The sequence below is a fragment of the Eptesicus fuscus genome, chromosome 24 (genome assembly GCF_027574615.1).
Source record: "Eptesicus fuscus isolate TK198812 chromosome 24, DD_ASM_mEF_20220401, whole genome shotgun sequence".
NCBI classification, from domain to species: domain Eukaryota; kingdom Metazoa; phylum Chordata; class Mammalia; order Chiroptera; family Vespertilionidae; genus Eptesicus; species Eptesicus fuscus.
In genome coordinates this window covers 1,890,001-1,903,499 of record NC_072496.1, presented here as the reverse complement: position 1 = coordinate 1,903,499, position 13,499 = coordinate 1,890,001, and the positions used below count along the sequence as shown (strand labels likewise).

The following is a 13,499-nucleotide window of genomic DNA, read 5'->3' as shown; positions in this document are numbered from 1 at the left end:
GGGGGGGACAGCCACTTGTCAGAAACGGGCCGTGGACATTGTCTCCCGGGACACGGGGACCGGCCTGAGTCGGCCGAGGCGCGCGGCCTCCTCCTTTGTGATGCTCTGGATGGGACGCGGGGGCCCTTTGTGATGCGCGAGGACGCGGTTGCCTAGGAGACGGGGCGGTACTCACGGTGCTGAGCTTGCTGGAGGTGATGAGGATGCGCCGCTCGTGCAGCATGCTGGCGTACAGCTGCAGCATGTTGCTCACGTCCACGGCCACGAAGTACTCCGTGAGGTTCCGCTGCGCGCGAGAGAAAACCAGTGCGCGCGTCACGGCGCGTGGGGATGACCACGGGACGCATCTCACACTGTGGAGGGTCTTTTTTTTTTTTATCTACACGGAGTGGCCAGATGATGACGATCTCTGAACGCATAATAACCTGGCCACTCCGTGTCTATCCTATAGAATAAGAGGCTAATATGCAAATTGTCCCCTCGACCAGGAGTTCGACCAGCAGGCAGGCCGGCCAACCGCCCCTGTCCCCTCCCCCTGGCCAGGCTGGCCGGACCCCACCCATGCACGAATTCATGCACCGGGCCTCTAATATAAACACACACACACACACACACACACACACACACACACACAGAGTGGCCAGATTATTAAGCGTTCAGAGATCATAATAATCTGGCCACTCAGTGTGTGTGTGTATGTGTGTGTGTGTGTGTATGTGTATATTTTTTTTTTCATTGACTTTTTTAGAGAGAGAGTAAGGGAGAGGGAGAGGGAGAGGGAGACAGAAACATGTTTGAGAGAGAAGCATCATCTATTGGCTGCCTCCTGCACTCCCCCCTACTGGGGATCGAGCCCGAAACCCAGGCATGTGCCGTGACCGGGGTGGTTCATGGGTCGATGCTCAACCACTGAGCCACACCAGCTGGGCACGTAGCTGGGTTGCAGGTTCAATTCAGGGTCCCAGTCAGGGTGTGTGCGGGAGGCAACCAATCAATGTGTCTCTCTTACATAGATGTTTCTCTCCCTGTCTCTCTCCCCCTTCCCTCCCTCCCACCCTCTCTTCCACTCTCTCTAAAAATCAATGGGGGAAAAAAATATACCCTCTGGTGAGGATTAACAAAAAATAAATAAAATAAAAACTCTGACGGGAAGGGTCCGGGTCATATAAGTCCAGGCCTGGCCAGTCAGCTGCCAGGAGGACAGAGCAGGGGGCCCGGCCTAGAGGGGGCAGCCCGCGGGCTTCAGGCTGGGAGGCGCCCTGAGTGTCGGGGTGACCCATCTCAGGCCCACACTCAGAGCAGCGCGCGGAGACTCTCCCAGGAGACTCTCCCAGGAGACTCTCCCAGGCAGCACCACCCACGCACCGTCTGGGTTTGACACGAGACGACCCACAACCGATTTCTTGGGGGCGTCTTCACGCGTCACACGCGTGCTTTCGGGAACAACACACGCGGGAGCTTTGAACACACGTTTGGAAGAGGAGTGGCGTTCCGAGGACATAACAGATATTCCCGGAAGTACTGTTCTCCCCGTTGATGGCTCCCTCACGTGCGATCGAACTGCTTCTACCGGCTCATTTTATCTTCCCGAGGGGAGCAGACCACAAGTCACGCAGGGAAAACACTCCCGTTCCACACGGCATCCGAAAGCACCGCTGCCACGGACACTGAGCCACGCACACTTCTCTACGCAACCGTCACGGGGAACAAAGAGTAACGTGCTGAGGGTACTGCTCGTAGGGCTACAACCAACTGGGACATGAAATGCAAAAACGTAGCCATTTTTATAATTCCTTGTTAATACGCCCTCAGGCCTTACAAGGTATGCTGTCGCCTCAGTGAGAATCCAGCAATCAGGCACGGGACACCCGGGAGCTGAACAGAGACAGAAGCAGGGATCTGAAACACTCCGGTCAGTTCACTGAAGTAACTGTTTGTGTGGAAATACTTCCCACTGCTGTAGCCGTCCCCCCCCTCCCCCATAGACGTCCTCTCCTGAGAAACATCCCGTACCTGATCCTCACTGAAATATACAGAGTGGCCAGATGATGATGATCTCGGAACGCATAATAATCTGGCCACTCAGTGTGTGTGTGTGTGTGTATATATATATGTATCTTAGAGGCCCGGTGCATGAATTCGTGCATGGGTGGGGTCCGGCCAGCCTGGCCAGGGGGAGGGGACATGGGCGGTTGGCCGGCCTGCCTGCTGGTCGAACTCCTGGTCGAGGGGACAATTTGCCTACTAGCCTTTTATGATATAGGATATACACGGGCCCAGAAAGAAACTCACTACACACTGATTCATTTGACTGTCACCATAACCATTATTGCTTGTCTCATTTTCGGTTCTTATAAGTGTATTTCTAACAGCACATGATCTCACTCATCTAGGGGAAATAATGAACAACATAGACTGAGGAACAAGAACAGACCCAGAAACAAGGAGGCATGGATCAGACTGTTGGGCCTCAGAGGGAGGGTAGGAGAGGGTGGGGATAAAGGGAGAGATCAACCAAAGGACTTGTGTGCAGACATATGAGCATAACCGGTGGTTAAGGACAACGGGGGGGTGGGGGTATGTGTGGGGAGGGGGGTGGGATGGGAATGGGGGGACGAGGACAAATATGTGATACCTTAATCAATAAAGAAATTTAAAAAATAATAATAAATAATTAATTAATTAATTAATTAAATAAAAAAGGATATACACTGAGTGGCCAGATTATGATGCAGTTCAGAGATCATCATCATCTGGCCATTCCGTGTGTGATCCCCTGAACTATCTCAATAGATGGAAAGAGTGGTTCTCACACCATTTTCCTGACTACACCCTGATATCCAGAAGGGGGTAAAGTAGCAGGAACATGAAAAAGAGAGAGAGAGAGAGAGAGAGAACCACATTACTCCTTATTTCTCAGGAACGCAGGTAGTCACTCCATATCCTATTTCTTTGCACGGGAATCCTGAACCAGGGAGACCGCAAGAAAATAAAACCCATTCGGTGACTAGAATGAAAAACGTAAGACGCAGGAAACTTACACTCTCGGGGATGGTTGGGAGTCCGGTGACGTCCGGGGCGATGAAGTAGGAGTGCTAACGGATGGGAGGAGGCACACGAGGAAAGGAAGATCACCGTGGGACGGCATCGCACACGACGTGGGGCAAAAAGAAGAAAAAAACAGAGCGGCTGAGTTTACATAGGAAATACCGAGGACCCGTGCTCAGGACTTGTGGAATTTGAGAGATGATTTAAATGAGGTTTGAAGGAGATCCAGCAATCGCTTTCTCGTATAAAGAATGAAGTGTTGGTTGAAAATACTGAATTTTAAAATTAAAATGGAAGTCCTAAAAACAGTTTTAAGACCCAAAAAAAAGCCTATTACTGTTAAGATACATATCTCTTCATTGTTGTATATACGTATATATTTAAAAACACATTTAGTTTAGGGGGACGGCACACAGAAGGCCTGCGTACCCAAAAACAGTCGTCGGCAAACTCATGAGTCCGCAGAGCCAAATATCAACAGGACAACGATGGAAATTTCTTTGGAGAGCCAAATTTTTTTTAAACGTAAACGATATAGGTAGGTACATTGTGATTAACTTCATTAGGGTCCTCCTAAGCTGGCCTTTGCTCCAGGGGCCCAAGAGCCGCCTGTGGCTCGCGAGCCGCAGTTTGCCGACCACTGCCCAAAAAGATAGCAAAATCTTAAAGACTTCCTATGGACAGCCACGACCGATGTGGACATATCCGTCACTCCACGATTCAGGAAGCGGCAATAAAAACAAGCTTTCAGTCTTAAAGACTTCTTAAAAAGACAGGGGCTCATTTCGAAACGTCGCGGCCTTCACGCATCCCCCTAAAACAAACACGAATTAGCTCCGATATTCAAAGCAACAGGACAGCTCACGACGGAGGCGGATTAAGAAAGCACACGGTGTATGCCTGCCCGCTCCCCACCGCCCCCCGCCCCCCCGGAATTCACCACCCAGAATCAGCGTGCCAGTGAATCACCAGAATCGTTGTATTTTCTGTTCATACCCATCTCCAAAACCACGTCCCTGTCTGGGTCACATAGGCACCCATTTAATACTGTGTTAGGGTTAAAGATGGGGGGTGGGGGTGGGGGGGCCATTCGAGCCCATATCGGCTCGTTCCCACAGGCCACGGGGCATTTTTCCAGGGTAGGAGAATAAGCATCCTTGCTTCTGCCAACGGAGGAGATGCGTGGATTTGGTCTCTCTTCCCTGCTTGGACTTGGAGGGGGTTTTCCCATAGAACTGAATGGCACCCCGCCCGGCTTTCACAGAGAGGAGAGCCCTGGCCGGTGTGGCTCAGTGGGTAGAGCGTCGGCCTGCGGACTGAAGGGTCCCAGGTTCGATTCCGGTCAAGGGCATGGACCTTGGTGGCGGGCACACCCCCAGTAGGGGGCGTGCAGGAGGCAGCTGATCGATGTTTCTCTCTCATCGATGTGTCTAGCTCTCTATCCCTCTCCCTCTTTGTAAAAAATCAACAAAATATTTTTTTTTTTAAAGAGAGAGTATAAACAGAAAATATATCCCATGTGATTGATTTCCTTCCGAGAGACCCACTCCCCGCTTCCCCCAAGACGGGAGCGCATCTTAAAGGCTCAGCAGCGCAAGGAGTCCGTGTCGGCCCGATTGGAGAGTGATTTTGAGACGCCGACGCCCTGGGAACTCACCGGTGCTAGGGATGGCTGATCTCTCAGAGCTTGCTCACTGGCAATAAATATCTCTTGGTTCTTACGACAGGTGAGAGAAAAATAAAATGAATATTTTACTTTCAAGGGGGACGTTTGCACCACGCCTGGCTTGTGTCCCTGAGCCAGACCCACGTAGCCACACGGCCCACTGAACACAGCTGCAGAGCACTGACGGTACATGTGACGTTAAGGGCAGATCTGCTCAATGTATGTTCGGGTGATGTGGAAGGACGTATTTCCACTCCCTCCTGAGAGTGGAGAAGGCCGTGGGGGTAGGTAACGATTCTGAAAGACGGTTTCAAAAGAATCATTCACATGGGACATTACACGTTCACAGCCTCGCTGCGATATGCTAGCGGTCAGAACGCCCAGTCCTGAAAAAAATCCATGTGCTGGAACAGGGAGACTATATGAATAGGAGATAGTAAGAAAATCAGAGTGCCGCCCTCACCGGTGTGGCCCAGTGGGTAGAGCGTCAGCCTGCGGACTCAAGGGTCCCGGGCTCGATTCCGGTCAAGGGCATGGACCTTGGTTGCGGGCACATCCCCAGTGGGGGCTGTGCAGGAGGCAGCTGATTGATGTCATTTTTCCTAATGGAAATTCTGGAAACAGAAACAAAAATTTCTTTCCATATGAGGGAGGAACAAAATTCCTAACTCGTAAAACTAGGACCGCTACCAGTGGTTAAAAAGAAGTGATTTAGCCCTGGCCGGTGTGGCTCAGTGGGCAGAGCATCGGCCTGCAGACTGAAGGGTCCCAGGTTCGATTCCGGTCAAGGGCACAGGCCCAGGTTGCGGGCTCCATCCCCAGTAGGGGGACGTGCAGGAGGCAGCCGATCCATGATTCTCTCTCCTCATGGATGTTTCTATCTCTCTCTCCCTCCCCCTTCCTCTCTGAAATCAATAAAAATATATATATTTTTTAAAAATACGTGATTTAATCACAACTTTTGCCCCTCGTTAAACAGCACGGGGCTGGGCGGGCGACGAGGCGGCCTGCCCTGAAATCCAGTGCAATTTCGAAATAAGCTTTACACGAAGTCAAGGCGATGTTTTATTCACCTGCTGAGTGCACCCACACTTCCGGTATGGTGTTGAGAACAGGTGCACAAGATGGGAAGGCTATCAGAGACGACCGACTCAACATTGTACAAAAAGGCCAAACATAAAAATAAAAAATAAAACCCAAAAGACCGATTTAACAACTACCAAGATACACCTCCCACGTACTAGGTGAGGATCGTTAGAGCGGGTCCGAAGGTCGCAATGCGATGTCCGTTCTAGCACGGACGTTTTCCTGGGAGAGGAGGGGCTGCAGGATGAAGTTCCTTAAAGGGGCGGGTGCTCTTTTTTTTTTTTTTTTTTTTTAAATATTTTATTGATTTTTCACAGAGAGAAAGGGAGAGGGATAGAGAGCTAGAAACATCGATGAGAGAGATACATCGACCAGCTGCCTCCTGCACATCCCCCCACCGGGGATGTGCCCGCAACCAATGTACATGCCCTTGACCGGAATCGAACCTGGGACCCTTCAGCCCGCAGACCGACGCTCTATCCACTGAGCCAAACCGGTTTCGGCAGGGGCGGGTGCTCTTAAAGGAGACACATCTGAAACGCCTCCCACCGATCAATGATCAATGAACGGCCTGCGTACTCACCACACTCAGGGTGACAGGGCTGTTAGCCTTCGGGACGGGGTGGTTGTAGAGCGCTGTGAGCGTTGCATTCAAATCACTTTCCTGCAGTGAACAAAGAGGTAAATCCTATCAGTCAAAGTACATATTAAGCAAAATACGATTTAAAACGATTTGATCAAGTCAGGCACCCTGCCTTCTCATATCCCACAGAAATGTTCTAAATACCTAAAATTCAAATGTTTCAATCTCATAATTCTGGAAAAGATATTCCTATGGCTTTATCCAGAAAGAATAACAGCGATCCTTATCTTTAGTATTAAACATATATCTGGCAACATTTAATTCTTATAAAATATACTGGTATCTGAGGGAAGGAATTATGTAAAGCATTGAATCCAAAGGACAAGGGAACTGTATAAACACAGCAATACCACTCATCAAGTAATGAAAGCTTCCACCTCCCGTTTTAATTTTAAAAATCTCAAACCAGAAATGTTCTACATACCTAAAACTCAAATATTTCAATCTAATAAACCTGGAAAAGATATTCCCATGGCTTTATCCAGAAAGAATAACAGCGATCCTTATCTTTAGTATTAAATATATATCTGGCAACATTTAATTCTTATAAAATATACTGGTATCTAAGGAAAGGAATTATTTAAAGCATTAAATCCAAAGGACAAGGGAACTGTATAAAAACAGCAATACAATTCATCAGGTACTGAAAGCGTCCACCTCCTATTTTAATTTTAAAATCTCAAACCTAATTTTTAAGGAATATGTATAACTTAAGTAAGATATCATACTAGGATCCAACACAGAGGTTATCCTAAATATTTCTTTTCTAAGTAGCAACTGGTCACTACCCGACCCACACACACACACACACAAATGGAATTAAATAAATTATATAACAGATCTACCTCCTAGATTCTTATAATTAAAATATATCCCAATGTGCACACTTACTTTTTCTGAATTACTCATGCAAATCCAGTAATAAACATAGGAAGGTAACTTTTTAAATACATAGTTGTTTTTATTCTCTCTTAAAATGTTCAGGTTGGGAGAATAAACGAAAGGAAAGGCAATTCCTCAAGGAAAGTAACAACTAATTTTAAGGGATTTGGACATGAGACACACGGTTTCTCGAACATGGCCATGTTCTTTAACTTGGCCATCCAATTTAATTCCGATCGCTATGAACGCCTGCAAAAGCGTGCACTCCGAACTGCCTATCTGAAATGCTCTTCAGAATGACCTAAAAAGAAGACAATCAAGACTTTATCCCTTTACCATTTCAACAATGAAATTATATGCCACAGAATATTCTGGATGATATCGATGCTCTGGATAAAGTTCCTGTGGCCACACGAATTTTGTGAAAGTCCAGCTTTTAAAAATCCTTTGTACTTGCCCACTGTAGGTTGCGTAAGGATAACCTGAATGATAAAATCTAAATATCCGTCTAAATAACCGGTGGGACTCGATTAAAAATAAAAAAATAATAAAAATTAAAGATTTCCTTCTGGTTATTAATACCGTGAACTTATAATATTTTCCCTCTAATAAAGAACACAAGTGTAGTCTTACGTCCTCTTCCCAGAACACCAAAATTATACGGATCACACAATTCTTCAAAAAAAATTTAAATATGGCCCTAACCGGTGTGGCTCCGTGGACAGAGCGTCGGCCTGCGGACGGAAGGGTCCCAGGTTCGATTCCCGGTCAAGGTCACATGCCTGGGTTGCAGGCTCGATCCCCAGTAGGGGGCGTGCAGGAGGCAGCCGATCCATGATTCTCGCTCATCGTTGATGTTTCTATCTCTCTCTCCCTCTCCCTTCCTCTCTAAAAATCAATAAAAATATATTTTTTAAAAATTAAATATGAATTACCGTGTTACTCAGCAGTTCTACTTCTGAATATATTCTCCAAAGAGCTGAATGCAGGGACTCAAACACACATTTGCACACCCATGCACACAGCGGCATTGCTCACCAGAGCCCAACGGTGAAAAAAACCCAAGTGATCCCCTACAGATGAACGGACAAGCAAAATGTGGTCTGTGCATACAGTGGGATATTATTCAGTATTAAAGGAAAGAAACTCTGCCCGGCCAGTGTGGCTCCGTGGTTGAATGTCGACCTATGCACCAGGAGGTCACGGTTCAATTCCCGGTCAGGGCACATACCCAGGTTATGGGCTCGATCCCTAGCAGGAGGCAGCCGATCCATGATTCTCCCTCATCATTGATGTTTTCTATCTCTCCCTCTCCCTCCCTAAAATCAGTAAAAATATATTTTCTTGAAAAAGGAAAGAAATTCTGACATAGGCTAAACATGGGATGAACCATGAAAACACGAGTAGTGACATAAGCCAGGCACAGAAGGACAAATATTGTATGATTGTAGTTAGATGAGGCACATAGTCCTAAGTGGCCTGTGGGAGGCATGCATGTCCCAGTGGGGTGTGGGCAGGGGGAGACAGAAACACAAGGGATGTTGCCAGGGACGTGGGGGAGGGGAAATGGGAAGTGATTGCTTCATGGCACCTAGTGTCAGCTGGGAAGATAAAAAAGTTTAATTTTTATTTTTTTTAAATATATATTTTATTGATTTTTTTTTACAGAGAGAAAGGGAGAGAGATAGAGAGTTGGAAACATCAATGAGAGAGAAACATCGATCAGCCGCCTCCTGCACACACACCCCCTACTGGGGATGTGCCCGCAACCAAGGTACATGCCCTCGACCGGAATCGAACCTGGGACCCTTCAGTCTGCCGGCCGACGCTCTATCCACTGAGCCACACCGGTCGGGGCTAAAAACGTTTTAGAGAGGATAGGGTGGGTGGCTGTAGAGCAATGTGAATGTACTTAATGACACAGAACCCTACCCTGAAAAATGGTTTAAAACAGTCAATTTTATGTTATATGTATTTTACCTCAGTAAAAAAAATGGGGGGGAAACACAGCTTACCTGTTCCTTAGCCAAGTAGTCTGCCAGCGTATTGAGAAGCTTGTAATAGACTTCAAACCATGGCAGGTAGCTGTAAAAAAAATAAAAAATAAAAGTAATAACAATAAGAATAGCAGTAACTGGAAAATGTCTATATTATTTAGAACCAAGAAACAAGACGACCAAATGAACATCAGATGGACATGATTTCAAACCGTTTGATCCTGGAAGTAGCAGAAAAGCACTGAACCTGTGTTCTCCCGGCGGTTACAGGGAAACGGAATAGGACCTGTGATTCGTTTTCATAACATGATCGGAATCCAAAGCTCTGCGATAAAGTGTGTCCATGGCTCCCTTCTATTGTGGGTCAGCAGTGTCTAAAACGACTCAATCCCATGGCACTGCCCGCCCCCAGCCCCCGCCCCCGCCGGCCTGGTCGCCCCACGCAGCCTGTTCGGTCGTCCGTTCGGTTGTGATGGTCATTAGGCTTTTATATATATAGATAAGCTCACCTTGCTGGGCCAAGAAATGTTATTCTCGTGTTTTTATCTTTGTGGTCTCTTAGAAAATTTTCAAACAATACACGTCCCACGCCATTCATTTGTAAGTCATGGTTAAGCTCTTCAACGGATTATCAGTAAGTTAAAATACTTTTTCCCTAAATTGTAGTCCCAAAGACCATCAAAATCTATCTCTGGCAACCAACCACAAAAATCCTAGGCGGGGGGGGAAATATTTTTTTAATGTATTCCACATCTACGATGGACTGAACAAGGGATTTCACTTCAGTTTTTATAAAATGAAAAGTGTCCTTTCTTTAGCAGAACATCTGTGATGCTCAGAGCCTGGTAACGTATAGAGACATACACCAACTACATCAGGACCAATTCTTCTAAAACAAAAGGCAGGAGATGCTTCAAGAGTTTGTTACGAGATTCTGTAGAGCCCTGACCGGTGTGGCTCAGTGGATGGAGCGGACTGAGGGGTCCCAGGTTCGATTCCGGTCAAGGGCATGTACCTTGGTTACGGGCACATCCCCAGTGGGGTGTGTGCAGGAGGCAGCTGGTCGATGTTTCTCTCTCATTGATGTTTCTAACTCTCTATCCCTCTCCCTTCCTCTCTGTAAAAAAAAATCAATAAAATAGCCCTAACTGGTTTGGCTCAGTGGATAGAGCGTCAGCCTGCGGACTGAAGGGTCCCAGGTTCGATTCCAGTCAAGGGCACATGCCCAGGTTGTGGCTTGATCTCCAGTAGGGGGCGTGCAGGAGGCAGCTGATCCATGATTCTCTCTCCTCATGGATGTTTCTATCTCTCTCTCTCTCTCCATTACTCTCTGAAATCAATAAAAATATATATATTTTTAAAAATCAATAAAATATATAAAATAAAATAATAATAAAAACAAGATTCTGTAGAGACCTCGGCAAAAGGCAAGATGTAGAGAGAGAGAGAACCGGAGACCTCCCCCCCACACGTGTGCCTCCACTCCGGAGCTGATAAAACTTTTACATTCCCAAGTCAAAGGTTAAATCAAGGAAAGGAAGTGTTTTGTGTCAAGCGGGCAGGGGTCTGACGTGGGGGCATCGGATGAAACCAATCAACGGCCTTTCCTGGCAGAACGTCTAAGGCCCAGGCGCTGTTTTTCGTTTTTTTTCCTCTCTTCTTTCTGGAAAATTGACACAAAAACGTGTAAAATTGGAACACGCTGCTTCTCAGGGGTTTGCCCAGAGGAAGAGTGTGACAGCACGTGTGGTATGAGTTAGAGGGTCGGGGGGCCGGGGAGCGGGGGGGGGGGGGGGGGCGACACTACAAAGGCCTTAGCGTCCGTCCGTCTTCCCGGCGAGGGCACTTCCTTCTGAACCCCGGCGACAATTTTATAGCTGGAAAAGCACGTTAATCCCGTTAGGAAAAAGATGTCATTGTGGGCGTCGGGCTGAAACCAGCAGATGAAAGCAATTATGACGCTACCCAACGGGGTGAGGTTTACGTGAGCGCTATCTCAGGGCGTGTCTGAGGTCGCCTTCAGCGAGGGGCAGACGTGTCCTGGGAAGAGCCGGAGAGACGAATGGGGCTGACCATTCAAAATTCAGCATCCACGTTGCTATACATAAACCGAAATCCTAATATTCCCGCTAAAAAAAGTGAGCAAAACCAAACAGAAATCAACTCCATTTACTTTCAAGTCACAGAGTAACGTAAGATCCAGGAGACAGCCGAAACCGGTGTGGCTCCGTGGACAGAGCGTCGGCCTGCGGACGGAAGGGTCCCGGGTTCGATTCCGGTCAAGGGCATGTACCTTGGTTGCGGGCACATCCCCAGTGGGGGGGGTGCAGGAGGCAGCTGATGGATGTTTCTCTCTCATCGATGTTTCTAACTCTCTCTCCCTCTCCCTTCCTCTCTGTAAAAAATCAATAAAATATATATATATTTTTAAAAAGTTTACAACTTACTTGGACGTAGAGAAGACAAGTAAGAAGGCAATTACACGCACACTAGAGGCCCAGTGCACGAAATTCGCGCACGGGTCGGGTCCCTAGCGGCTGCCGGCCGGGGCCTTCCTTCCTTCCGCGCCGCCCCCTGGTGGTCAGCACACGTCATAGCAGAGCGGTCGAACTCCCGCGGGGACACTTTGCCTCTGAGGCTTTTATATCTATAGCTCCGTAAGCATCCCGAGCACACCGAAGCACAACAGAGAGACACGTCCGCTCTGTGCCCGGGTTTTATTCCCGCCCCCAGGGCTCACCTGAGGATGCATAAGCAGATCCTGCCGCCGGAGGTGAGTCTGCAGAACCCGAACCGCTGCTTGCTGTCGATGTCCGTCAGCACGAAGGCGAAGTGCTGTCCCACCTGATTCTGAGACACCCTGGAACACAGGACCGCCCGCACCTCAGCCTCGGGCGAGAATGTTCGTACAGCAAAGCCAGGGCGCCCCGGCCGGTGTGGCTCAGTGGATAGAGCGCCGGCCTGCGGACTGAAGGGTCCCGGGTTCGATTCCGGTCAAGGGCGTGTACCTTGGTTGTGGGCACGTCCCACCCAGTGGGGGGTGTGCAGGAGGCAGCTGATCCATGATTCTCTCTCATCATGGATGTTTCTCTCTCTCTCTCTCCCTCTCCTTTCCGCTCTCTGACATCCATAAAAACATATTTAAACATTTTTATATATATATATATATATATATATATATATATATATATATACATATATATATATGTATATATGTGTGTATGTGTGTGTGTGTGTGTGTGTGTGTGTATATATATATATATATATATATATATAGCAAAAGTTTAGGTTTTTACTCCTCCTGAGCGAAATATTTTCCTAAAATATATTTTTGTTTAGCATCCCCTCCTACCAGGTTCCTAAAGAAAAAAAAAAACCACCACCTGAGAACAGGGTGTGAAAACCCATGAAAAACCACAAGTGATCTGCTCTTGTGCTCCAAGGGCTGGGGACCTGCGCCCAGGTATGTACTCGGCACAATGCACGCGGCGTGAGGTCCTCGGCCGTGCCCGGGGCTGCCCCGGGGCACCCGGATGGGCCCTGTCTCTCTAAAGCTCTCCTCAGGAGAGACGGCCGGGGCCGGGGCCAGGTTGACAGCATCACACAGATGGCCCTTTCAATCGTGGGGTTGGGGGGGGGGTGGAAGCCGGGACGTGTACATCTCATTTTAAAAGACACCCTTCTAAGGCTCTGATAAGGTCTGATTAATCTTTTATTTTATTTTATTTTATTTTATTTTATTTTTTTTGCTGCTGGTGCAGAGCCTGTGCCCCTGGAGCACCAAAGGAAGAAATGGGAACCTCAGACGTGTCCTCAGGGGACCGCAGCGGAGGAAGCCAAAGGCCCAGGGTTCGGACCGCGCCCAACTGCCCTCCCTCTACCAGGTCCGCTGAGTGCTGAGCCGCCCGCCTTGGTTGTTGCTGCTGCTGTTGTTGGAGGCGAGGAGGAGAAAGGACATTTCATTTTGCTTTTTTAAAGGGGGACGATGGGGAGAGGTGGGGGAGGTAAGAGACCAACCGAAGGACTTGTATGCATGCATATACGCATAACCAACGGACGCAAAACTCTGGGGGGGGAGGGCCTGTATGGGAGGGGGGGGGGCAATGGTAAGATATGTACACATGTAATACCTTAATAAAAAAAATGGAGAAAAATAAAATTGCAAAAAAAAAAAATG

General features: G+C 47.9%; 1 protein-coding gene across 3 annotated transcripts in view; it reads right to left on the bottom strand.

The window, feature by feature from the left end:
- Positions 1-13,499, bottom strand: part of DENND1B (DENN domain containing 1B) — a 99,235-nt gene that overhangs the window by 53,140 nt on the left and 32,596 nt on the right. For 2 of the 3 annotated variants that reach the window (XM_054713055.1, XM_054713056.1), the window contains exons 5-10: positions 12,063-12,182; positions 9,341-9,410; positions 6,384-6,464; positions 4,706-4,765; positions 3,042-3,095; positions 176-286 (exon numbers count right to left, since the gene is read on the bottom strand). In XM_054713055.1, the coding sequence (XP_054569030.1) occupies positions 176-286; positions 3,042-3,095; positions 4,706-4,765; positions 6,384-6,464; positions 9,341-9,410; positions 12,063-12,182 (496 nt within the window). The remainder of the gene's footprint in view (positions 1-175; positions 287-3,041; positions 3,096-4,705; positions 4,766-6,383; positions 6,465-9,340; positions 9,411-12,062; positions 12,183-13,499) is intronic. The other variant, XM_054713057.1, reaches the window with a different exon arrangement.